The 27,149-nt window shown below is 46.1% G+C and overlaps 1 protein-coding gene across 4 annotated transcripts in view; it reads left to right on the top strand.

The window, feature by feature from the left end:
- The window catches only part of TMEM150C (transmembrane protein 150C), a 50,303-nt gene extending 23,949 nt beyond the window's left edge, over positions 1-26,354 (top strand). For 2 of the 4 annotated variants that reach the window (XM_045536931.1, XM_045536930.1), the window contains exons 2-8: positions 12,240-12,329; positions 13,485-13,538; positions 13,661-13,693; positions 13,792-13,859; positions 19,085-19,212; positions 20,872-21,049; positions 24,148-26,354. In XM_045536931.1, coding sequence (XP_045392887.1) covers positions 12,250-12,329; positions 13,485-13,538; positions 13,661-13,693; positions 13,792-13,859; positions 19,085-19,212; positions 20,872-21,049; positions 24,148-24,356 — 750 coding nt within the window. In that variant the 5' untranslated portion in view covers positions 12,240-12,249 and the 3' untranslated portion in view covers positions 24,357-26,354. Of the gene's footprint in view, positions 1-4,341; positions 4,446-5,955; positions 6,221-12,239; positions 12,330-13,484; positions 13,539-13,660; positions 13,694-13,791; positions 13,860-19,084; positions 19,213-20,871; positions 21,050-24,147 lie in introns of those variants that run through there. The other 2 variants (XM_045536934.1, XM_045536933.1) reach the window with 2 other exon arrangements.
- Positions 26,355-27,149: the final 795 nt, after the last annotated feature.

The raw sequence follows: 27,149 nt of genomic DNA, 5'->3' as shown, positions 1-27,149 counted from the left end.
AGATGCTAACCTCTTCCAGAAACATCCTGGCAGTCGCACTCAGAAATCACGTTGCCCAGCTATCTGGGCACCCTTCAGCCCAGTCGAGTTGATACCTAGAATTAACCATTGCGATGATCTTCCTAATTTCGCTCCTAATTCTGAGGACACGCTTTTAGCCATACCCTGTATAAATGCTTAAAATTAACGTGAAATGACATCATCTGGGGAAAGGAGTGGGGATTTAAGGAAGATAGGGAAGATTTACGGGTCTGTTCCGGGTTGTTTTTTTGTCCAGGGTACGGTATGAAGTGAGAAACTGCACTAGGTCACCCTTCACAAGGCATGTGGGACACACACTGGCTTTGGAAGAACAGGTGTCAGGCAGTTAATGATATGTCACAAGCCCCTGGTTTCTCTGTTTCTCATTCTGGTGATGGAGTAGCTCGGAGCGTTCAGGGGAGTTCGGGTTCTGAGCTGCTGATTAGTTCTTCCCGCCGTGGGAAGGGTGCGGGATGATGGACAACCTTTTTCAGCATCCGTCGGAAATCCAGCCAGCACCCTCTGGCCTGATACATTTCATGTGTTCCTTGTCCTTCCAAAGAAGTCATCAGCCTCAAGTCGTTTCTGAGGGACTGTCTGGAGGATTTTCCCCTGCTCCGCCAAGAGAACACTGAAAACATATCGTACTTTCTCTTTCAGGTTCCTGACTCAATTCCTAAGCAATCACCATTCGGCTGGAATAAATCTGCAGTTCTCCTTTCTTTTCCTGGACCACAAATGGGGTGGGCATGGGTGATATTAAGACAACCGTTTGTAATAATAATAGCATGCAATGATTGAGTGCTTGCTGTGTGCTTCTCAGAGAGTCTTATGTCTGTTTAGCTCCCTTCATCTTCACTGCAGCCCAAGGAAGTCGGTCCTATTACGATCCACAGTTTATAAGTGAGGAAATTGAGGCTCAGAGAGGTTAAGCGATTTGCACAGCGTCACCCAGCTGCTAAGTGGCAGAACCTGGATTTGAAACCCAAGAATCTGGATCCGGAGCATGTGCTGGTGGTTCCTGCTCTGTTCCGAGTCCCCATGATAACGGAGCATGGAAGAATTACTTTTTGACCGTCACCTTCGGTATAACACGTCCGCCGGGCAGCTGCCAGTTTGTTTGATGAGGAGCTCCAAGTGCAGTGTTCGGAGCTTCCTGGTCATGTGCATCTATTTGCCTAGCATCTCTCAGTCTCAGTGTTTTGCCCTCAGCCACGTAAGATTCAACCTGAACTTGCTTCTCAGATCCCGATCTCTTGCAACTTACTGGGCCTGTCTGTCCTCTGGGGATTTGGGTGGCGCATTTCTTGGTTTGCTCCGGTTTGCTTCATTTTGGGTTGTGTCTCTTCACTGAACCAGGCCTGGGGTGTTGGCGTCAGAGCCTGGCAGGGAGGGCCAGCATCATGGGGCTCGCTGTGCGCTTTGGCACTCGGAGCTGTGACTGTGGGCCAGAAGGGTTTGCAGTGATGCGATTTCAAAGCCCGGGACCAGGCACAAGGGTTTCATTTTCAGCTGGCTCGAGGTCAGACTGCTTTACACGTTTTTTATTTGTTTGTTTTTTGCTTTAGGGCCAGGAAGACACATGAAATCGTGGCATATGGCAAAAGGACTAGAAAAGAATCTTTAGGACTGCTGGAGCAGCGTGTCGGGCACAGTCACCTCACTGTCATCTAGAAAATAAAATCAGTCACGTTGCTTAGACTTGTTTATACCTTCCAGGTGTAAATGCGAGTATCCATTTGATTCAGGAGCTGTAAAATACAGCAAAATCTTTAGGGAAAAGATACGTGTTTTCATTTATAAAAGTGTGTATTTGTAAAAATTGTGTATATCAAAGTTTGGCCGCTGCTAAGGGAGGAACCCATTCCTGGGCCTTAACTCTTCCCTGTGACGAGGGAAACCACCTGGTCACTTGGACTCTAGGTTGTCACCTAAGCCTCAGTGTCCCTCTCACGTAGCTTGTGAACAGAGTGACATCGTCATTTTGATACAGAATCGTGTGAGTGACCAGATGAGATGTTTGGGCTTCAGTTAACAGAGCATCTGAACGTATTAGCCAGAGCAAAAGGTTCAGCTGCTGTAACAAGAAATCAGACAATAATGTCACTTAAAATTTTTTTTTCTTATGTGATAGTCCAGGGGGAAGGGGCTCATGACAGCCAGGCCATCTGCAACATGCCTTGTTCTGTTTTTTTTTTTTCAATTTCCCCACGTGGCCAATGGAGGCAACATAGCTTCTGTCCTTCCGTCACTGCTGTCTCGGCTCATAGGAAAGCAGTGTTTGGGTGACACGTGTGCCAGACCCGGACGTGGCATGCGTCCCATCTGCTCACATCCCACTGGCAAGAATTCAGTCCCGTGGCCACTTCGCAGGCAGAGGGCCGGGAGGTGTCGCGCAGCCACTTGCCTGGCCGCCCCTCTAACGCAAGGGAAGGAGCGGAGTGGACTTTCGGCTGGTGGGCTTCCCCGCGGTCCGTCCCCGGGGACACACCAAAGCCCCGTCCGGTGAATGCACCACCTGGGAGTGCACGGTCGCCGGGTCCCCCGCGGTCCCTTCCATGCCGTTCCGATGCGGTTCCTGGCGGTCTCGCAACCTGGGAAGCAAAAGGCCAGTGACCTGGCCCCACACGCGAGCTCACGCTCCGGAGACCCCGCAGAACAGAGCGCGGAAAGCCACAAACTGTCACTCGAAGCGAGCAGAAGGAAGCGCACGGCGGCCCCGGGGCGTGGCGGTGCCGGGACCCAGAGCGGGCGGCGGGGGCCCCTGGTGGACTCCGGGTCTGCCCTTGTCCCCGTGCCCGGGGGACAGGGCGCTTTCCGTTCAGCCCCGGGCCAGCTCTGCAGCGGGTGCCCGGGACGTGCCCGCCTTGGTGGCTGCGCGACTTTTGCCGCCCATGGGCCGCGGGTGCAGATGTGGGGTCCGAGTGCAGCAGTGGCAGGTTTCACCGGCTTGGCCGTGTCCCTTTGCTGCCGCGGTTGTCGCAGAAACTCCGCTGGCTCCTGCCCTGCCAACCTGCAGCCGATTCCCGTGCCTGTGGCCGCTGCCGGAGTTGTCCTCCCGGTTTGGCCTCAGCCTGCTGCTGTCCTTGCTCTCCCGCCGTCCCCGTGCAGGCCCTGGTGCGAGGGCAGGGTGCGGTGCGAGGGCAGCGTGGGGTGCGAGGGCAGGGTGCGGTGCGAGGGCAGCGTGGGGTGCGAGGGCAGCGTGGGGTGCGAGGGCAGGGTGCGGTGCGAGGGCAGGGTGCGGTGCGAGGGCAGCGAGAGGTGCGAGGGCGGCGTGGGGTGCGAGGGCAGGGTGGGGTGCGAGGGCAGGGTGCGGTGCGAGGGCAGGGTGCGGTGCGAGGGCAGGGTGCGGTGCGAGGGCAGCGTGGGGTGCGAGGGCAGGGTGCGGTGCGAGGGCAGCGTGGGGTGCGAGGGCAGGGTGGGGTGCGAGGGCAGCGTGGGGTGCGAGGGCAGGGTGCGGTGCGAGGGCAGGGTGCGGTGCGAGGGCAGGGTGCGGTGCGAGGGCAGCGTGGGGTGCGAGGGCAGGGTGGGGTGCGAGGGCAGGGTGCGGTGCGAGGGCAGGGTGCGGTGCGAGGGCAGCGTGGGGTGCGAGGGCAGGGTGCGGTGCGAGGGCAGCGTGGGGTGCGAGGGCAGGGTGGGGTGCGAGGGCAGCGTGGGGTGCGAGGGCAGCGTGGGGTGCGAGGGCAGGGTGCGGTGCGAGGGCAGGGTGCGGTGCGAGGGCAGCGTGGGGTGCGAGGGCAGGGTGCGGTGCGAGGGCAGCGTGGGGTGCGAGGGCAGGGTGCGGTGCGAGGGCAGCGTGGGGTGCGAGGGCAGCGTGGGGTGCGAGGGCAGCGTGGGGTGCGAGGGCAGGGTGCGGTGCGAGGGCAGGGTGGGGTGCGAGGGCAGGGTGGGGTGCGAGGGCAGCATGGGGTGCGAGGGCAGGGTGCGGTGCGAGGGCAGCATGGGGTGCAAGGGCAGGCCCTGGTGCGAGGGCAGGGTGCGGTGTGAGGGCAGGGTGCGGTGCGAGGGCAGCGTGGGGTGCGAGGGCAGGGTGCGGTGCGAGGGCAGCGTGGGGTGCGAGGGCAGGCCCTGGTGCAAGGGCAGGGTGCGGTGCGAGGGCAGGGTGCGGTGCGAGGGCAGCGTGGGGTGCGAGGGCAGCGTGGGGTGCGAGGGCAGGGTGCGGTGCGAGGGCAGGGTGCGGTGCGAGGGCAGGGTGCGGTGCGAGGGCAGCGTGGGGTGCGAGGGCAGGGTGCGGTGCGAGGGCAGCGAGCGGTGCGAGGGCAGCGTGCGGTGCGAGGGCAGCGCGCCGAGGCCTCGGAAACACAGGCCGGCGAGCAGACCCCCGCCCCGTGCCCGCCTCTTGCTGTTGCAGGCGTCGGCGGCTTTGGCTTTTCCAGCCCTGCAAGGCCCGGGTGTCTGAACTCTTCCTTCGCAGCTCGGTCCAGGTATGGCCCTCAGGGACGTGGTCTGCCTTCCAAAGTAGGTTCGTTGTTTTCTTTTTAAGGGTCAAGAGATTTGTTGGCACACACCGGATTTTTATTAAACATTTTCCTTGTGACTACTTGGGATTTTTTTTTTATTGTGGTAAAATATCATAATGTAAAACTTACCACTTTTACTGTTTTTAAGTGTGCATGGGCGCGGTGGCTCACGCCTGTAATCCTAGCACTCTGGGAGGCCAAGGCGGGAGGATCGCTGGAGGTCAGGAGTTCGAGACCAGCCTGAGCAAGAGCGAGACCCCATCTCTACTAAAAATAGAAATTATATGGACAGCTAAAAATATATATATAGAAAAAATTAGCCGGGCATGGTGGCGCATGCCTGTAGTCCCAGCTACTGGGGAGGCTGAGGCAGGAGGATCGCTTGAGCCCAGGAGTTTGAGGTTGCTGTGAGCTAGGCTGATGCCAGGGCACTCTAGCCTGGGCGACAGATCGAGACTCTGTCTCAAAAAAAAAAAAAAAGTGTGCATGCAGTTCAGTGGCAAAACTGAAACTCCAGCCCCATTAAATAGTAACGCCTGGGTTTTGGGTTTTTGTTTTGTTTTGTTTTGTTTTCTTAAGACGGGATCTCACTATGTTGGCCTATCCCTCAAGCTGAGCACATTAATGTCCCAAATAAAATTAGACTTTTACTAGCTAAGAAAAAGATGGGAAATGACTATTGGGATGACAATTACATCTGCCACATGTGGGCAATATTTTTTATTATTATTAAAGATATAGATGGGTTCTGAGGAGGATCTTGGCATATTATTGAATTAACGTAACTGGTAGGAGGGAATTACTTCTGGGATTATTCCATAAAAGGTGTCGGGACAGGGTGCCCCATCTGTTTCTGAGAAAAAGAATCCTTTGGGCTGCTAGCATGGAAGGACCCCTACGTAGGCCATCTGTGGATTGAACGAAGGCGATTGCTTTTAGAAATCAAGACGGGATTGGAGAGAAAGCACCACAATTGGTTCTACTTAGAAATTATCATATTCGTTTGGAAATGCTAATATTTTATGGAAATTCTTTACTAACATATTGTTTCTTACCAGTGCTCACAAAAAAATTTGTGAGGAGGAAGGGATTGATCTGGTAGATTGAATAATATTGTTTATATCTGCTGATCCGGGGAAGTCATATACTTTTAAGGTCACACCAGGTCACCTGGCCGTTGTGCCTTTCCAAACTTAGGATTCAGTGAAAACAGAATTTTAACTGTTAACAGAATGAGTGTGACCTATTGACTGGCTGTATTACAGATCTCCCCGTGCGGATTTATATCTGAGAGCCTGCTAACATTTTAGGGAAAAGACAAAACAAACAGTTCTTGTCATTACCACTCATAATTACAAACGAGTGACAACATTATGCAACCCCTTCATGTTTGCCCATGACACACGTGAAAAATAGCTTAAGATTCCCAGAAGGTTAAAAAAAAAAAAAAAAAAGAAACAAGGATACTCTTGGTTCATAGACACTGTGATAGTCCTTGTCATTAGCAGATGACTCGTTCATCTTTTCTGCTTCATTCCAGCTGGTTCTGAGAGCAGAATGAAAAATTACTGTGGCAGGGAGCTCATTTCCTGATAAATTACAAAATGAAAAAAAGACAACCCAAGATCCCGAGAGCACTTGCAGTGGAACATAGTGAACATTTATTGAAAGGCTGGCCATGCTAGACACTGTTCTGAGTCCTGTACATATATTTTCAATCCTCACAAAAATCCTATAAGGTAGGTACAATTCTTATTCCCACTTTATTGATGGAGAAACTGAGGCATGGCGGAAGACTTAACCAGGCTCACACAACTAGTAAGCGGCAGAGCTGGGATTCCTCACCCTGGTCGTCTGGCTCCAGCCCGTGAACTAGAGCTGCCTCTTTCCACGTCCCGGGTAGGGCCAAATCCTTCTAATTTATAACAAGCAAATCCCTTCCGGCCCCAGAAAATACTATCTTACCTTTTGTGACACTTCCGTCATTAAGTGGTTTCTCACTAATTAAGTTTTAAACGCTGTAAATGAGGATGATCCCATGGGCTTGCCTTCCCATTTGTAGACTAGAGTTTTATCATCCCTTGATGTCTTCAAGGACTGGCATTGCCAACAGTGTGCTGTATTCTTTGACCTTGGTGGCTTCACTGGCTTACAGTGTAAGAACTGTTTGGAATTTGAGGATAACAGTATGAATCATATGACCTTGACTCTGTAAATACCCCCTTTCAAACCAAGGAAAGTAGTTGGAGTCAGGTAACGAGCTAATGTGGGCGCATAGTAATTTTGTTTGCTTCCCCAAGAGGGTAACTTTTCAAACGGCCGGGTATTACTCCCTTGGACATGTGCAGCTAGAAGACTCCAGAGCAACAAAATGTCAACCGTGGGAGCCGCCAGGTCATTTTCTCACTGAGGGAAACCTGAGGGCTTCAGGGATGCCATGTCACAACAGGAGCAGGGAGAAAACTGGGATTTTCACCGTCTAAGTCACAGTGTTGGGAAGTCCCTGCTGTGCGGTCTCTCTCATGCCACACACTGGGTAAAAGAGTAAAGATCACTCAAACTTAGGCAGTGACATTTATTGGAATTAAAGAATGTGCGACAGAAATGTACAGAGAATTAGCAGTTCTGGCTCTCCGGGAAGATTTGCCCATCTGGATAACAGCTTTGCAAATCACTCGGATAAATGATAGCGCTTGGGGGACTTTCCAAACCGAAACCAAATGCCAGAAGCCTTTCAAGGTTTATGCAATTCTGGTTCTTTTTGTTAGAAACTCATTAGGTGACGTTGTTCTAGACGTAAGTAACCATCGGAGACGTGGGAACCATTATCCTTAATTTTTTCACCATGACATATTACTGGAAGAGTAATATCAATAGAGTCAATATTGCACAGAGTAAAAAAGAATCACAATTCAGAATGCAAAGATAAAAGTATCTTAGGAATGTGCAGTATTTTTTTTCTTCTCCCCCTCTGTCTTTAAAGAGACACGGAAACATGTGTTCTAGCGGGCAGGTGCCTTGTTGATTTAGCTCGGGGAAAGCGTGGAACTTTTCCTTGTTGGGAAATGTACTTCCTAATGTGGCTGGAAAGCAATGCACCGGTTTATTTCCATGGTGTCTGCAAGGATAGAGACGGAGCTCCATCTCTCCATTTTAAATTTAATCCTCGGGCAACAGGAAGGCAAAGTTAAGAGAGTTAATTTAATGGATGTATTCACTTATTCTTTGCAGAGGTACTTCCAGTCAGGTGTCTGAAGTTGTCAGGCTAGAGCAGCTCAGAGAGAGCCCTGGGAACTAAACCAAATGGAACGTTCATCTCCGGGCAGCTCCAGGAATCCTCTCCATGCTGAGAGCAGACTGCACAGCAGTCTGCTGTTTCTCTACTGCAGGTTCTCTGCTCACAGTATAAGCCGGCTGCGGGCCAAAGAAGGACAAATCGATTCTTTGGGCAGGAAGAGAGAAGTATGTGTAACACAGTCCCACCAGGAAGAGAGAAAGAAAGAAAATGTCAGCATATGTCAGATGAGACATGGGCAGGTTAACAAAACCAGAAACTGGTCCTAAAAGAGCTTTTTACTTTGATGTTCTGGTCTTCAGAATAGTCTTAGCACTTAACTGTGTCTTTTGCAGAACAGAAGTGGGCAGGGAGATGGGAGTAGATAAGGGAACTTTCCTCATCTACACACACACACACACACACACACACACACACAATCTTCTGGTCTTAAGCTCATACTTGTCAGTTGCAAAAAAAACAAAACAAAACAAAACAAAAACACAACCTTGCACGGTAAAGTATGTTATGGCTAAAGTGTATGTTCTTCATTATAAGAATCTCTTTTTACTACTTTGAAAGTCTGACTTAGATCATCACATATTGCTCAATCCTTGTCCAAGTGATTTATAAACTAAGATCTAACCAAAGTCAGTAAGACAATAATTTAAAAGGCATAAATGGGTCACAGATTTAAATGTAAAACTATAAATCTTTTAGAAAACAACAGGAGAAAATCTTTGAGCTCTAGGGCTAGGCAAAGAGTTCTTAGGCTTGACATCAAAAGCATGACACATAAGAAGGAAAATTTAATAAGTTGGCTCTTATTAAAATTATAACTTTTGCTCTGCAAAAGACCCTGTTAAGTGCCAAGACCATTTAGTGGGGGAAAAGACAGTCTTTTAAATAAATGGTTTTGGATATTTATGTGCAGAAGAATGAATTGCCTTATGCCATATACAAAAATTAACTCAAAATGGATCAAAGACCTAAATGGGAAGAGCTAAAACTATAACATTCTTAGAAGAAAATACAGGGGAGAAGCCCCATGACATTGGATTTGGCAGTGATTTCTTGGTTAGGACACCAAAAGCATTGGCAACAAAAGAAAAAACAGATAAATCAGACTTCATCAAAATCAAAAACTTAAATGTGTCAAAAAACACTATCAACTGAGTGAAAAGGCAACTGACATAATGGGAGAAAATTTTGTAAATCGTATGTTTTGTTAAGGGATCAGTTTCCAGAATATATAAAGACCTAGACCTACAACTCAACAACAAAAAAACCAAACTACCCACTTGAAAAACGTGCAAAAAACTGAAGTGGACATTTCTGCAAAGAAGACAGGCAGGTACCCAATAAGCACATGGCCACAGAAATCTACACAGGTGGTAAAATTGCGTGAAACTAAATACACGGAAAGGAGTGAGATCTCAATCAAGTTGAACAATTGCATTGATGTCAATTTCTTGATTGCTGACATTTTACTGTGGTTACACAGGATGTCACTGTTGGGGAGAGAGTGAAGGATATACAAGATCTCTCTCTGTTATTTATTACAACTGCGTGTGAATTTGCAATGATCTCTCCTGCCCCCTAAGAGGCATAACCAATGCTAAAATCCCGAAGAAGCACCAAAGTAGCTCCACTGCAAGCTAATAATACAATCATTCCTAAATTACTCTTTTCACCTCTCAAAGCATCCCTTTGAGATAAAAAGGGGCAATTTTTATCTATCAGTAGGCAAGGGATACGGTGTGCTTTTCCCAGAATTTGGACGTCATAAGGTTGGCCTATGAGAGTTAAACTTAGTAAAAATAAAACAACTTAGGAAAGTAGCCATTAGCCACTTTAGATGCTTCCAAAACAAAGGGCAGTACACACTGAAAGATGATAAAATATTAGAATCTCAGGAAGGCAGACCTTCAATATGAAGATAAGGTTAGATTTTTTAGAAAGCTATCTGAAGACAAAACTATTACTGTCAGGAAGGGTGTCATGTAGAAAAGTGGGAGCCCAGAGAAGAGGGAGGTGTTACGTTGTCCCCTGCCCTGGGGCGTGGGGACTTGTCCTCACCCAAGTGTTGCTGTGCTTGGCAGTTAGAGTTGACGCAGCTGCCACTTATGGGACGCAAGTGTGAGGGTCTTTACCTGAATAGTCTCTACCTGCATTTTTTTTTTTCTGTTTTCTTCCTTTATTCACACATTGTTCATTTCACTGGAATTTCTTCTTTCATCTGCATCCTTCCCAAGGGAACAGGGCCTCGTCCCCTGCAGACACTGGCTGGGCAGCCCCGGAAGCTGGCAGGGCTGGTGCCGGCTTAAAGCTGGGCTTCCTCCAGGGCGCCTTTGCCACCAGTTGTAGTAGGTGGACCGAGAGGTGCCAGGGAACCTACGCTGGATCAGCTTCCAGTTTTTGCTTCATTGTGGGAGGAATTTTTTATTCATATATTTTTGCTTTAAAAATGAATGTAAATAACATCCATAATCAACAGAGCAAATAGGCAGCCTACAGAAGGGAGAATATATTCACACAGCTATACAGCCCATAAAGGGCTAATATCCAGAATCTACAAAGAACTGAAGCAAATCAATATCCAGAATCTACAAAGAACTGAAGCAAATCAGCAAGACAAAAACAAACATCCCCATTAAAAAGTGGGCAAAAGACATGAACAGAAGCCCTTTCAAAAGAAGACAGACACATGGCCAATAAATACATGGAAAAACGCTCAGTGTCACTAATCATCACGGAAATGCAAGTTAAAACCACAAAAAGATACCACCCATCAGAATGGCTTTTATTAAAAAGTCTAAAAACAGATGTCGGTGTGGATGCAGAGGAAAGGTAACACTTATACACTGTTGGTGGGACTGCAAATTCGTGTTAATACAACCTGTATGGAAAACTGCATGGAGATTCCTAGAAGAACTAAAAGTAGACCTACCACTCCATCCAGCAATCCCAGTACTGGGTGTGTACCCAAAGGAAAAAAAGTCATTTTATCAAAAAGACACCTGCACTCGAATGTTTATTGCATCACAATTCACAGCTGCAAAGATGTGGAGTCAACCCAAGTGCCCATCAATCCATGAGTGGGTTAACAAAATGTGGTGTATGTATACTGTGGACTACAGCTCAGCCACAAAAAAGGTTGAATTAATGCTTTTTGCAACAATTTGGATGGAACTGGAGACCATTATCCTATGTGAAGGATCAGAAGAATGGAAAAACACACACATGTCCTGGCTACTAAAATGGAACTAAGCAATGAACACTCTTGTGCACAGAGGAATGTAAAACTTAGTGGAAATCGAGCAGGGGGAGAGGGTGGGGGGAAGGCATAAAAACATATCTAATGGGTACAATGAACACTATTTGGGTGATGGGCACACTTAAAGCTGTGACTGAAGCATTACAAAAGGGATCAAAAAACATTTGTATCCCCTTAATACTTTGAAATAAAATAAATAAATAAAAATAGGCCAGGCACGGTGGCCCACGCCTGTAATCCTAGCACTCTGGGAGGCCAAGACAGGAGGATCTTGAGGTAAGGATTAGGAGTTCCTATCTCTACCAAAAATAGAAAAAATCAGCCGGGCATGGTGGCACACGCCTGTAGTCCCAGCTACTCAGGAGGCTGAGGCAGGAGGATTGCTTGAGCCCAGGAGTTTGAGGTTGCTGTGAGCTAGGCTGACGCCACGGCACTGTAGCCTGGGTGACAGAGAGAGACTGTCTCTCACACACACACACACACACACACAAAAAAAGAAAAAAAGAAATAATGTATTGTTACTGATGGAAAAAATGTGATATCCAACAGTAAAAATACGGCATAAAAAAATGTAACATCCAAAATGCCTGACATGTGTATTTTTTTCCAGTATTAGAGCTAATTTAAAGGTATAAAGAACGCATGGTTTTCCAGAACATTCATCTTCAGAGTCTTCTGAGATAGCTGTTCAGTAACATGTCATGAGAAAAGTTCAGATTTGCAAAGCACTTGTCATTTCCTCCTGCGTTGCTAATTTAGCACCCGTGTGTTTCTACAACTCACGTCTGCCAGGCTGTGGACTTAGGTACATGTCAGATCCCTAAATCCGTAAATGTCACTACGAGCACTAAAAGTAGGTTGGAGTCCGCCTCTGGTACCTAGCTCTTCTCCTTAAAGTCCTAACCCAAACCCTTTTGGCTTTTCTTAACTGTATCTACGCTTACACAAGGATAAATGTTTTTATGAAAAATTTCTCATTAGTCCTCAACTAAGAATCCGGAATATTTAAACATGCCATATAACGATTACCCACGTTAGGTGCTTAAGGGCTTTCCCGCATGAGAAGGTAGCAGTAATGATGCTGATTTGAATCACGGTTTCGTAAGATACACTGTTGTTTTCAGTTATACTAAACTTCCTTTCTAATAATATCTTGAAAGAGGTAAATTTTTGCCTTAATTTTTAATACTGGTTGATTTTATTTCAGGGGTGCAGGCATGGATGGGAAGAAATGCAGCGTCTGGATGTTTCTACCTCTTGTGTTCACTTTGTTTACCACAGCCGGGTTGTGGATAGTGTGAGTACTCTCTTATCTAATTACTTAAGGATGCAGGTGCAATGTAGGTAAAAATGTAAAGTTTTGATAAAATACGGCATATCTATAGGAATATATTTATAAATACTTCTTAAATAACAGCCAGGTGCAGTGGCTCACGCCTGTAATCCCACCACTCTGGGAGGCCGAGGTGGGTCGTTTGAGCTCAGGAGTTCGAGACCAGCCTGAGCAAGAGCGAGACCCCGTCTCTACTAAAAATAAAAAGAGAATTAGCTGGACAACTAAAAAATATATAGAGAAAAATTAGCCGGGTATGGTGGCACATGCCTTTAGTCCCAGCTACTTGGGAGGCTGAGGCAGGAGGACCGCTTGAGACCAGGAGTCTGAGGTTCGCCACGGCACTCAAGCCTGGGCAACAGACTGAGACTCTGTCTCAAAAAAAAAAAAAAAATAATAATAATACTTAAATAACATATTTACTAATTCAACCTTGCTAAACTTTCTATTTCTTTTCCCATCTTCTGTTACCCAAAATAAATAACAAGAGTGAGTAATAAATTATGCAAAGCAGGTGGTGGAGAATACTGGCTTAGCTTTGTGTTCCTGTGTTGTTCTTATAATGAACATTTTGCAAACTGGTTATAGGAATTTATGATTTGCAAGATTTTCTAATTTGACACTAACATGCTGTGGGTTCTATTTGTAGTGCAGTGTTTGTGACGGGGTCTGATACGTTTAGAAAATGAATATCACGAAGTTGGAAGTCCTGGCTTACCACAAAGTGTTCCCACACTTGCTTATTTCAAGTAATATCCACTTTAAGAAAATTATTTCAGTTCCTTGAAGTTCATTTAGAAAGGCGGGGGATACCTACTCCTGAGAAACTAGAAATTTTAGTTCGATTCAAGTGGTATGGTCTATTTCTTTATTTTTTGATTTCCAAATTATAAACATTGACATTAATTTGGGGAGTGTTTTGAAACTTAAGGACATATGATTAATAATGACATTTGACAAAGAACCAGGTGATGTATGCGTAAAGAATTGTAGTAAAAGAGCATTTTCTCAGGAAAAAATGAATATGATTCAGTGCGGTTAGTGTAATAAAAGTGGGAAACAAATTACTGGGTTTTCTTCCAGTTTCTTTGTTTTGTAAATTTCATTCTTTCTTGATAGATACTTCATAGCTGTGGAAGATGACAAAATTTTACCATTAAATTCAGCTGAAAGGTAACGTTTATCTCACAGTAATTTATTATCCATCGATACATTTAGTCACAACTTTGCCCCTAGCAGGGTTACACTGCACAATGACCACGTCAACCTGAGCTTCTTCGTTTTTCGTTATCCAGGAAACCTGGTGCGAAGCATGCGCCATATATAAGGTAACTCAGTGATCCTTCTGAGCTGCTGGATCTTAGGAGAAGTTGGGGGGGTTACAGACTTGAATACAGTCATCATAAAACACGTCATCTTTTTCAAGTATTGCAGGTGACGACCCTCCCGCCAGCTGTGTGTTTAGTCAAGTTATGAACATGGCAGCCTTCCTAGGTAAGAAGGACATCAAGAATGCTTCATGCACTTTGGTACATTCCTTTTCTGTTTTAAATTCTCCCAAACCCACATCAGAACAATGGTGGGCGTACTTGACAATATAGTGTCATGTCATATCAATATGCTGAGGCCAGCTTTTTGTTTGCAGGGTCCTGTTTTCTAATAAATCCTTTGACATTCACCCTGCTTTCCTGACACTTTTCTCTTCCCTTTATCATCTTTATAATTTCAGCCTACTCTTGACTTTATTTTTTTTTTTTGCTTCATGAAATAATATGTTTCACGTACCATAAAATCCTGCATGAAAATGTAATATTTGTGCAGCATGTTTGCTTTGAAAGGAATGCCATTTCCTTCCCTGCAAAGATGAAAAATGCATAGACTCTCTGATATGTACTGATGTAAATAGATGTTACTGTTAAACCTAAAAGTCAACATTACCGTTAGCGTGACGCTCTCTCCTGTGCCTGTGCACACGTCAACCTGGCAAGGGGAGAAGTGGGCTTTAAAAAAAAAAGGACAAAGGAAACCTTGAGTGATCATATCTGGCAGCAATTTCCCACTTTGTCTTCAGAGCCTGGGACTCCCATTTAACGTCCTGTCCCCCCTGAGCTTAGAGGGTTCCACGACCCTGCTCAGTCCTCGGAGATAGTGGGAAACAGCCGTGCTCTGTCCTTGTTCCAACCCACCTCGTGCACCATGTCCTCAAGACCAGGCTCCCCGGTGGCCTGCGGAGGCTCAGCCAGCTGCCACCGTTGGCGTGCTGCTGGGAAAGGGCCTCTGCACAGGAGTGTTCTGGAAACGGTCCTTTTGGCGGGGAGACTTTCACTCCAAGCAAGAGACAAAGATGATGTTATTACTGAGAGCGTAGGTGGGCTTTGTGGTACCTGTGCCCGAAGAGGTGACCTATTGTTCCCTCCCCCACAAAGAAAAATTCCTACTCTCTCTTAACGTGCTCTTTGCTGTAGGAAAGGGAAGCTCTGCAGAGCTCTCTGGGAAAATCGGGGGAGATGGTTGGTCCAACATGAAACACGGGCAGAGTCTTAGTTGCCTCAGAGAGCTCAAAACACGACAGCCATGGAGAACGCTTCCTACTGGGCCCAAGAGGCCTCTCTCGAACCTGCGAGATTCAAAGAGAAGCGCATGGGGGCTTCTCTGCAGTTTGCAAGACCCTCCCTGGCGCTACCCATGTTTTGGCCGGAGCCTCTCCACCCCCCCCAGGCTCCCCCAGAGCACGACCCACGGGCCAAAGCAGGAAGGCAGTCACCAAGGAGAAGGTCAAATATGCCCCAGTGCTGCCGGTGCCGAATCTGTCACCAAGCTTTCCTCCCGTGCCCTTGGCAGTCGGGACAGTCCCACCCACACGCCCACAGGCATCGGGAAGGGCGGCACTCGGCAGCTGGTGCACACGTGGGCTCCACCCTCGCAGTCAGGTGTGGCTGTCGCTGCCTTCGGCCTCGGAGCTGCCAGGTGCTCTGTGCTCTCTCCTGTTTTCTACTCGTGACAACACTCTCCCGCAATGAGCTAAGAGACTCATTCATACCGAGACATACGTAGCTGCTGAGGAACATTTGCATTTAACAGAGCACAGAGCCCCAAAGGTGAAGCTGCGGCGGAGGGTCAGGGGCCTTTCCCAGCCCCTCTGCAATCACAGCCGGTCGACCCGCAGCTCGGCACCGACTCCTGTGGTCACTCACAGGGCGCCATGACAGCGACTAACAGCCATCATGTGTGTCCCAGGCACGGTGCTAGGTGCTTTGCAAATACTACCTCATGTAATCATTAATACTCAGGAGCCTGGGTGTAAAAATGCTGTCACGAGCTGTCTGTCCTCCACTGGGAACATGTTGGAAGCCACATGCTATTTCCTTCATATTCTTAAGACAATTGATAGTTCCCAGCAGTCTTTAATGTATAATCCAAAAAGTACTAGTCTGCACAGCTCATATGTTTGTCCAGTTATAAAGCTTAGCTAACTATAAACACATTTCCCAAAACAAAACAATGAAAGCAAATACCCCCTCTTCCAGGTGACATTTGTCCTCATCTTGTTCTCCAGCCCTTCCCGCTCCACCAAGAAGCAGCTGAGCTTTTACTAGCTCTTGCTCTGAGGGATTGCAACATCCAGTGTTTATTCTGTGTCATCATTTTTAGTACCATCTGGTAGACAACAAACTGATCGAGATTGGTGTTCGATGGGAACAAACCCAGTTATTTATTTATCAACTCTGGGAGAGGAAAAGGATCAGTTTATTAAAGATTCTCGCTCTAAACTGTGGATGCTTTTGTCTGCTCAGGTCTCTGAGACCTCAGACTATTACTTTTGACTATATAACCAACTAGCAGAAATAACCCCCACGGCCCATAAGTCACTGCTTTTTGGCAGCCGCATAGGTTATAATTTACAATCTAAAAATGAGCCTGTGTCACATTTATTGAAATTACTTAGCAAAGATCTTGTATCTTTTTGGACAAACTAATCAAGGATTGAATGCTCAATTATTTTCTTTACAGAATTAGTTATGTTCCTTGCCCTGAATCCATACGTTTCTTTCCACTGGAGGGAAGAAAAGACCTAAGACGAATTTCTTGGAGGGAGTGTTATTTTCTGCCCTGGGAGGCTGGGAGGATAAAGCTCATAGCTGAATGATTTCAGTTACCTAATAGCAGCTGCTTTCTCTCCTTCAGCCAAAACATATCGACTGCTGTGTTCTGCTGCAGTCATAAATAGGAATTATTGACGCCTAAACAGCAAAACTGAACAAAACAAAAAAGAATTTGGCCAGACACCAGTTTAGTACCGCAATGAAGAGATGTTATTTTGGGTTTTGAACTTTAAAAACCCAATCAGACTCAAAGTGAAAAATTTAAGCTAAAAAAATCAGCAGTTATTTTGTTTATGCTTTTTAAAAATAGGAAAATTAAATAGGCAAACACCTGTAGGGCAAAGGACTGTTTTAAATACCGAAAACAACAGAAGGGTGGGCTTTAAAAGTCTTTTCTAAAACCAGCTGTCAGCGAAATCTAAAATTCTTAAGGAAACTAAAAAATGTATGTATTGATCAGACGTGAATGTACTGAAAGTTGGTCAGCATACATGAACATGACTTTGAAATTGCCCGTAAGGCTTTTTCAGGAAGGTAAAATTAAATCACCAGTCAGTTGAAAGTGGACTTCATAACCGATAGTCTGAATCTGATTCCCTTCATACCTGAGTGTCAATCTTTATTAGTTCCACCGTTCTAAAAATCCCACTAGAATCTATTTTGAAAGGAACGTATGCCCCGCCCGAGCTGATTCATAATGGAGTTAATAGGCAAAAAGGGCGAGGTATGGTGTTTGGAATGCAGTTCTGGAAGTTAGGAGTGTCGGGCTGAATCCCTGTCTTCAAACAGGTCTCCTCCTCCTGCCTGCATCCACCGTCTGTCCGTGGTGTGATGACTTTGCCCCCATACTGCAAACAGCAAGGCTCGCAGTGCTGGGACCAGGACATGATCCGTGTCCCGTGTCCGCTGGACAATGCTGAGAGCGGCCAGTGACGCCCCACCCCTGGGCACAAAGGGAAGAACTGAGCGGGTGGGTCGACATGAAGAGCCATTGCAAGGACTAGGTTTGGGGCTTATGCCAGAGTTCCAGCACCATCCTAGCCCACAAAACTAAGTGACCAGCGAGAGTTCTCAGAGTAATACTTTGCACTAGTCATTTTGAAAAGAAACTAAATGTGCTGTTTTGGTGTTTGTCACTACGCCCTGACTAGTAGTTAATTGGCCCATGTCTCCTGTGGTGCCGTGCCGAGTTCTCCCGTCTCAATCCAATGGCTTCTTGATCTGGTGACCACTTGGTGTGACAGTGCTGTGTGCTGAGTTACTCCTCCTCTCCCCACTTCCTTTTCCTGTTCCCATCCTAAAAATTAGTAAGACGTTGTGCCTATTTGTCATCCTCTAAGATAGTTATTGTCATTATTAATACACTTCTGACACAACTCCTAACTGGGTCCCTCCAACCAACAGGTTGAGAAACTACTGTCATCTCAAGCATCATCTATTGATTTTCTGATCCATAGCGGGCACCAGCTAAAACATATACTAAAAGCTGTATCAGGGCTGAATAATTTGAGATTTCATAAATCATGGCTTATCTCTACTTTGTTTCTAAAATCCAAATAGTAATCAAGTTTTATACCACTCTTTGATCAGAGGTACTTAGTCAACTCACTGAGCTTAACTGTACAGCTTGACATTATGAAATCCAGTTTACCTGGGAAATGTAAATTTATGGATAGATTTTCTTTATTAATGCATACTAATGGTCTGTATTGAGGGCAAAACCTTTAGCAAATAATTACCAACTTAATTTCTGTATAAATAGGGTAATTCTTGAATTTCTGATGGTCTTTCCTGCTGAAGTTTAATTTCAAAAATAAATTGTCTTAGTAGTAAGTGCATTTCCTTATATGTAGATTTTATTCATATTAATTGAAAGTGTTTTTTCGTCATCTGTAGACTAACCTCTCCCAGATTTTTATATAAATATGAAAACACCTCTGCACTAAGCAATTAATAAAAGACGAGTGGCTTGCACATGGCTGGTCCCAAGGTTTTTATTAGAAGTCAGGTCTGAAATCTAAGTAACTTCCCTCATTCTCTTTTCAATTTCTTAGATACCAATTTGCTTCACAAGATACAGTGGCCTTTTAAAATGAGTAACTAATATTTGTGAGAATTGAGTTTTCTTGCCATACTAGGCATGATTTTTAGTATAGATGTGGTAACCTTCCTCCCATTCCCCTGCCCTGTCGGTTCTAACGCTGTTCTAAGCCAAAGGATGCTTGAACCGGTCTGTCCTTATCCCCATCTGATGTGTTGGGTGCCAAGTCTCCGCAGTGCCCTCCTAAGCCAGCCTGTCCCGTCTGACCTTGTTTGTGGAAACTCTGAGAACGCTATTCACAGTCCTCTCACCCTCATCTCACCCCAATCACATACAGCCCCCTCTGGCTTCGACTCCTCTCTGCCTCTCTGCTCCCGCCAGGCTGGGTGTAATAAAACATCTAAATAATCATAAGCATCGCATGGAAAGTTTCCTTGAAAAAAAGTCTGTCATTCCAGAGATTTAAAATGTGCTGTGGTGAAAAGTTCAATTTTGCACACTGTGGCTTTAGAGCTGTGCCTCACAGGGTATATGATTTAAATTTTTTTAATTTTAAGATTTTGCTTTATTCCTAGCCCTTGTGGTAGCTGTTCTGCGCTTCATACAACTGAAACCAAAGGTTCTAAACCCGTGGCTGAATATTAGTGGATTGGTGGCGCTGTGCCTGGCTTCCTTTGGAATGACCTTACTTGGTAATTTTCAGGTACTTCGTTTGGCCTTTTTCACCTCCCTCTCTCACTGGTAAGACCTTCCCCCGTGTGACCATCAAAGCCACCGACGTACGGTCACTATGCGGCCCGTATAATTCTGCAGAGACTTAACAGTTGGGAACACTGGTTCCTGACGTGCACGGGTTCTCCACAGTCGGCTCCACAGTCTCTCGGCCTGGTCCTCCTGAGTTCGTGTGACCCAGGGGACAGTGTTACTGTGCATGTGAAATACAGCATGGCCACTGGGAAACGTAGCTGATAAAATATACTTTCCACAAAGGATTTCAAAGTGGTTTACAAAGAAATAATATTTTTACTATGGTTTAAAAGCCATCTCTCTCTCCAGCAGATTTTATTTTCCTATATGTGCAATTAAAAATGTATGTAAATACAAAAGGAGTTTTAAGTGACAGATACATTTGTAAATATCAATGGGTAATGATTTAGAGAGTTTACATCTCTAATGCCCAGCTCAAATAACCCAGATGGGTCTCCTTTAACCTCTTTACTCCATAAAAACCATTAGTGTGAATCTTCAAACAGTGTCATCCTTTAATGCAGCCGTCCCCAACCTTTTTGGCACCAGGGACTGGTTTCACGGAAGACAATTTATCCACAGACTGGGGGTGGGAGGAAATGGTTTCTGGATGATTCAAGCACCTTACATTTATTGTGCACTTTATTTCTACTGTTACTACATTGTCACTTGCCACTCACTGATAGGGTTTTCACATAAATCTGCAAGCAGTTGATTTACTATGGTCTCTGTGCAGTCAAGCCTCTCTGCCGATGACCATCAGCATTTGCAGCCGTTCCCCAGCTCAGCTCCACCTCGGATCATCAGGCGTTAGATTCTCATAAGGAACGTGCAACCTATGAGAATCTAATGCCGCTGCTGGTCTGACAGGAGGCGGAGCTCAGGTGGTGACGGGGAGCAGCTGTAAATACAGATGAAGGTTCCCCAGCTCAAGGCTGCTCACCTCCTGCCGCGCAGCCTGGTTCCTAACAGCCCTGCCAAGGGTTAGGGACTGCAGCTTTAATGGATCTCAAGGTATGGCAAAAGCTCATTGGTGTCAGTTTTTCTTATTACTATAGGAAAACAAAACCAAAAAAGTTCTCATTAACAATGAATTGGTCACATTACACAGGCCAGTTCCGTAAGAGTAAAGAACAGCCAATTAAATCTTGACCTGCCTAGAACTCGGCACCCTCGGTCAGTAAAAACACAGCCAGATCCTCAGTCTCATTTTCTTAGCCTAGCAAACAAAGGTAGGGTATACATACGTGTGGAAACATTTCCCCTTTGTTGTATAACTCTCCTTTTTTTTTTTTTTTTTTTTTTTCCTTTCCCCACCAAGCTTTTCTGGAAAATAAACACAAGGAACAGATTACCACTGCCTGCACTGTTTTTCCAAACAAATGTTTTTAGGGTTTGCGGATATTGTTTATTTCCCTTCCTCCCCCGAGAGCTTGAACGTTTGCAAACAGACACAAAGAGCCAGTGGAGACGAAGGACTCTAGTGTTTCCAAAGCCCATCATCCCACTGGTGGGCTCTCTCTTTCCCCATCTTCCCCCACCCACATATTCCATCAGGCTGCCTGTCTCCTTTGCTCGGTGAGCCTCCACACGTCATTATCTGCTCATCCCTTAGCTCACTAGCGATGAAGAAATCCACAACGTTGGAACTTCCTTGACCTTTGGATTTGGCACGTTGACCTGCTGGATCCAGGCTGCGCTGACACTCAAAGTCAACATCAAGAACGAAGGACGGAAAGTTGGAATTCCACGAGTTATTCTGTCAGCCTCGATCACTCTCTGTGTGGTCCTCTGTATCCTTTGAATGTGAAAAGGTTCTTTACTAGTGAGATTAAACAGATTAAATTGGCTGGGCGAGGTGGTTCATGCCTGTAATCCCCACGTGGGGAGCCTGAGGTGGAAGGATAGCTTGAGGCCAGGAGTTCGAGACCAGCCTGAGCAACCCATCTCTACAAAAAAATTTTTTTAATTAGCCAGGTGTGTTGGCATGGCCCCTGTAGTCCCAGCCACTTGGGAGGCTGAGGCAGGAGGATCGCTTGAACCCGGGAGTATGAGGTTGCACTGAGGTACGATGATGCCACTGCACTCTAACCTGGGCAATGGAAAGAGACCCTGCCTCAAAAAGGAAAGAAATAATTATAAGTTGTCTCGATAGAGATGAAATAATTGCCATTCCCAGGGGGTTAGGATATTCTGACAGATCATCTCAGCCTCTTAAGACAAAAACACAGAGAAAGTAATGTTATTCCTATATGTGCTCTTAGGTGTTGATTAGTGAAGCCAATTTGATGGTGAGTACATGTGGTGCTTGTTTTTCCATTCTTGGGATACTTCCCTTAGTAGAATGGGTTCCAGCTCTATCGAGGAAAATACAAGAGGTGCTAGATCACCATTGTTTCTTAAGCTGAGTAGTACTCCATGGTGTACATATACCTCATTTTATTAATCCACTCATGGATTGATGGGCACTTGGGTTGTTTCCACATCTTTGTGATTGTGAATTGTGCTGCTATAAACATTCAGGTGCAGGTGTCTTTTTTATAGAATGACTTTTGTTCTTCTGGGTAGATGCCCAATGATGGGATTGCTGGATCGAATGGTAGGTCTGTTTGAATCTGTTTAAGGTATCTCCATATTGCTTTCCACAGGGGTTGCACTAGTTTGCAGTCCCACCAGCAGTGTATGAGTGTTCCTGTCTCTCCGCATCCATGCCAACATGTGTTGTTTTGGCACTTATTGATAAACGCCATTCTCACTAGAGTTAAGTGATATCTCGTTGTGGTTTTGATTTGCATTTCCCTGATGATTAGAGATGTTAAGCATTTTTTCGTGTTTGTTGGCCATTGTTCTGTCTTTTTTTGAAAAGTTTCTGTTCACATCCTTTGCCCACTTTTTGATAGCGTTGTTTGATTTTTTTCTGGCTGATTTTCCTGAGTTCTAAATAGATTCTAGTTATCAGCCCTCTATCGGATGTGTAGCATGCAAAAATTTTTCCCCATTCTGTAGGTTGTTTGCTCTCGACTGAGTGCCTCCCTAGTCGTGGGAGGCTAAGGCCTGGGTGACCTACAGGCGCTGGGGCGTGGAAGACCAATCCCGGAGGGACTTACAGGTGCTGGGGCGCTGGGTGGACTGTGGCACCACCCCCTCCCCCAGCCAACAGAGAAAGAGCTTTAAAACAAAAATGTTTCGCGTTCAGAGACGTTCTCTAGTTAGTGGTGCATTTGGAGTCTTTCATTTCTTCTTTCCTTGCAAATTGCCACTCAGTCATTTTACTGGTTCTCTGAAGCTCTACAGTCCACATTATGTAGAGAACATTTAAAGATTTAAAATCCAAGCCAAAAACCTTGCCTTCTTGCTAGCAACGTGATAAAATACTTCATAATGAAAAAGATCAAAACTGCCAATATGAGATTTAAGGATTTATGCCTTCCCCATTCACTTAAGGAATAAATTAACATTGCTTTGGCATAGTTTGAATCCTCAGTCAGAAGAGTATACACAGACTTTAAATTCTCATAAGTTTTGAGCTGTCACCCAGTGATTCTGATCTATGTTGTTTCTGAACACTTGGAACCATTTCTTGGTTCCCAGGTGAATGGATCAAGGCCTAGTGGGGAGAGCAAAGTTTGGCTGATGTACTTTCACATACTCTTGCTCTATGAAAATGTCCCAAGATTTTAGCTCTAAGTTCAGAAGACTAATTCTAAGCGGACGTTTCTGATTTTTTTCTAAATAAATGTGTTTAGTGCTCAGCGCCTTGGCATGCTGTGGACTTTTCAGCCTTCTCCCTCTCAGGTCCTACCTCCATTTATTCTGTTGTGTGTACACACACACACACACACACACACAGCTGCAGGAATCTCATCTGTTTCTTATTTTTTATATTTTTTATATAATATATTTTTTGAGATAGGGTCTTGGTCTCTTGCTTGGGCTAGAGTGCCGTGGTGTCATCATAGCTCACAGCAACCTCAAACTCCTGGGCTCAAGTGATCCTCCAGCCTCAGCCCCCTGAGTAGCTGGGACTACAGGCACGCGCCACCATGCCCGGCTAATTTGTCTATTTTTTGTAGAAACAGGGTCTCTGCTATGTTACCCAGACTGGTCTTGAACTCCTGGCCTCAGGCAATTCTCCCACTTCAGCCTCCCGAAGTGTTAGGATTACAGGTGTGAGCCACCGTGATGGGTCATCTGTTTCTTTATTGTTTTATTGCATATTTTCATTTGGGCCCAAGTTTATATGTGATGCCAAGAATGAAACTAGGCTGTACAGTATTGTCGGAAGGACGATAGTGAGAAGTAGAAGAAGAGGGGCAGACATTATTAGCAGCACTGCAGCTCCACACACAGCTTATACATAGGGAGCTGGCAATTTGATGGGTTCAAAATTATTTCCACAGATATGATAACTATGAATTCATAGTCGTTTGCAGTGATTTTTTAAAAGACAGCTGTATTTTTCTGGCCAACTCACTGCCTTGGAGCTGTAGTCCTCCTGCTCGTCTCGCAGTCTGGCAGGCAGCCGTGGAGGGCAGCAGCTGGACGCGGGCGGGCCTGGGATCAGATGCCCGTCTGAATCCCAGCTGTGTCACCTCCAGCAAGTTACCCATTTGGCCTCAGTTTCCCTATTTGTAAATGAACTGGTAAGAGGATTATTGTGAGGATTAAGTGATATTATCTGTGAAAGCACCAAAAAGCACGTCTGGCACAGGGTAAGAGCTCAAGGGTGCTAAGTATTCCTGTTCACGCGGGTTTGCAGGTTCTGCAAGCTCTATCGAGCTACGGGTTTTGCCAGTGAGGGGAGCCAGACTTCCGTGACCTGTCTCTGCCCAGAAAACAGTCCAGTGTCAGTGCAGCTGCCGAGATGCTTTCCTTGACGGCCTCTCCCCAGACTTCATCCTCATGGCTCAGAACATCCACATGTACGCGGCCAGGGTGCAGTGGGGCCTGGTCATGTGCTTCCTGTCTTACTTCGGCACCTTTGCAGTGGAGTTCCGGCACTACCGCTACGAGATCGTGTGCTCCGAGTACCAGGAGAACTTCCTGAGCTTCTCGGAAAGCCTCTCGGAAGCCTCCGAGTATCAGACCGACCAGGTGTGACCCGTCGGTTTGCCCTCGCCGGTGAGGTGGGTGTGAGGGCGGGGGAGGGGCTGGAGGACACACTCACAGGGATGGACGCGTGACCTCATGACACATTTTTACACACACACGTTCACGGCCACATCTGCCAGACGAGCTTTTCAGGGCGAGTTATTTCTTTAATGAAAAGCAGAAGCCCTCACGTGTCGAAACACATGCTGTCACTCTGAACCCCTATGCACGACAGAGCAAGAAGCGTGTGCATGATCACCTCTCTCCTCCCTCCCTCCGCCAGTCCTCCCTGCTCTCCTCCCTCCCTCCGCGTTTCCAAGGCCGTGACCACCCTGCCATGGAGCAGGGCAGGCCCAGCGCTTCCTGGGACTAATGCCAACTCCCCAAGTTGCCTTCAGGTCCAAAGGGCTTGGAACGAGCCTGCGAGGGATTTCTGAAGCTGGCGCTCATATTCCTGGAAAGATCGCAGCACAGCCCCTAACTGGATGGAAGCCGTACTGCAACGTGTGACCCCGTGCAAAGGCGTGGACCGAACTTTCCCACGAAAGCTCCCTTGCCCGTTGGTCGGCCATGTGGCTCCCAGGAGAGGAACACGCTACAGCCTGTGTGAGTGAAGCCACCACCGTGGTTTGGCCTTGATTCACTTGACTGTGAACTGTTTCCAAATGTGAATATTTGTAGGGGCATCGTCTGCCAGGCACGGAACAAGCTGGGGACAGGGAGGGTATGGTTTCGTTTTTGCTTCCGTGGTATGCCATGTACAGTTTTTGTTTTATATTTCAGGGTTTACCTTTTTATTTTTCTTGAAGTAACTCTAATGCCCTGCGTCTCTCTAGTCCTCAGGGACAAAGACGACACAGACCAAATGCAAGGGCTGAGCTTGCATTGGGTTCAGCCGGGATCGGGGGTCACCTGCAGGCTCATTGTGCTGCTTTTATGTGTGAGGCTAAGACAATAGTCACAGGAAAGTACGAAGAAACAGGACCGGGCGGAGGTACTCGAAAGAGTTCCTGCTGCCTCTTCAGGAAAGAAAAGAGTTTTAGAGCATCTTGCTGAAGTTCAACTCAAGGGACACTTTTGTAGTATTTATCTATTGCCCAAATCTAGGGTTTTTGTTTTTGATTAAGGGTTTTTCAAATTTGGAACTTGTAGAATACCCTTCCCAAAAACCAAATTGATGGAGGTGGTCCCTACTGCCAAACACGTAGTTCCCACCTGCTCAGAGTTCAGAGCTCAGACGGTGGGTGTGGGCTTTGGAAGTTACGCTCCGTGACACAGAGTAGAATTCCAAATTGAAAATGTGTCGGAGTGAGCCCAGTTGACAGACCCCCTCCACGAGTGCACTTTGTCTCAAGAAATCCCCAGATTTACTTCATGGAGGCCTGGGATTTCATGGACTATAATGTGAAAACCATTTTTTAACTCACCCCAAAGTCTGAGCTTCTTGAGGGAGGGGTCAATGTCTTTTCATCTCTGTATTTGTCCCCACCTACTAGCACAGTGCCTGGCACATACTAGGTGCTCAATAAATGCCTGTTGAATAGCATCAGTGACAATTTAAGAGTAGGACGGAGGGGTGTCAGAGAGAGACTCCAGGATGAGTGAGACAGGTTGGAAGGGGGCGGTTTCACGAGACAGGACTGCAGAAATCACGGCTGGCGTGAGATCGGCAGTGGGAACACCTGGAAGGTTGAAATGGGAGGAAAAGATCAAGCTGAGCATATTCTCCTATTAAAAGGCATCTTATTGTAAATAGTCTAAGGTGACATTTATTAGTTTTGAACACTGCTTTTGGGTTTCTTTTTTCATTTTTATATTTTAAAAATTTTATGAAAGGACAACGATTTATGCAGTTTTCTTTTACTCTGCACAATCCAAATGAAACAGCTTTTGGTGACGCAATCATACACTTTCTTAAGAGTCAATCTAATAGCACATTTTAGCAGAATCAAGCAATGACTGACATTATTCATTGGGATCTGGCCACTAAATAAATTCTTTTATGCAAAATTGTGATTTCCTTGTCTCTTGCACTAACATTTCCTCTCTAATACCGACACCTGTGTAAACTCAGACGTTACGTTCAACATGAACTTCAGTGTTACACTGGTAGGATGTTTTCCAACACCAACAGCCAACTCTGATTCTCTGGACACCAACGGGGTGTCTGCAATTCAATTCTGGCACTAACTGCCCAGAGGTAGTGTCAGACTCCACAGTTGTAAGGACTCAGTCCCGCCAGACTGCCCTCACTCCAGATGCCAGTCCCAAGTACTGGGTCCATCGGTTACCCCTCCCTTCTGTCCAACTGGGCTACTCTCACACCCACCCTGCCCCCTTCGGTTTCAATAATCCAGATAAATAAAGATCATGTGACCTCCTAGGAGGTGAGAACCTAAGCAAACGTATAAAAGGCCATGGCCGTCTCTGAAGGATCTAATGAAGATGGCCCAGAGAACAAAGTCTGAGATACACTAAACTAAGTTTCTGGTGGTCCAACTAAGTCTACTGAAGAAAAAAACATCCCCTACTGGTTAGGGGAACAATGTTACTATTTTAAAAGTTTAATAGTTTTTTATTTAATGGAGGACCAACACTGAGGGAAAGTCTTACCTGTGTTATTTGTTGGATTTTGTCTACCCTCGGTAAGGAAAAGTAAAATTTTCCTTTCCTGAAATTTGTAACCTACTGGTTACAAATGGCGACCCGGAGCACCACTATTTCTGTCCCGAGGCGTTGTGTCAGGGCAGGTTGGGTTTTGCTATCCCAAGATACAACTAACAACCCTGAAGTCTCTATTTC

This window comes from Lemur catta, chromosome 24, assembly GCF_020740605.2.
Source record: "Lemur catta isolate mLemCat1 chromosome 24, mLemCat1.pri, whole genome shotgun sequence".
Taxonomy (NCBI): Eukaryota; Metazoa; Chordata; class Mammalia; order Primates; family Lemuridae; genus Lemur; species Lemur catta.
Note: the sequence above shows the minus strand (reverse complement) of the source record. Positions and strands in the feature narration are given on the sequence as shown.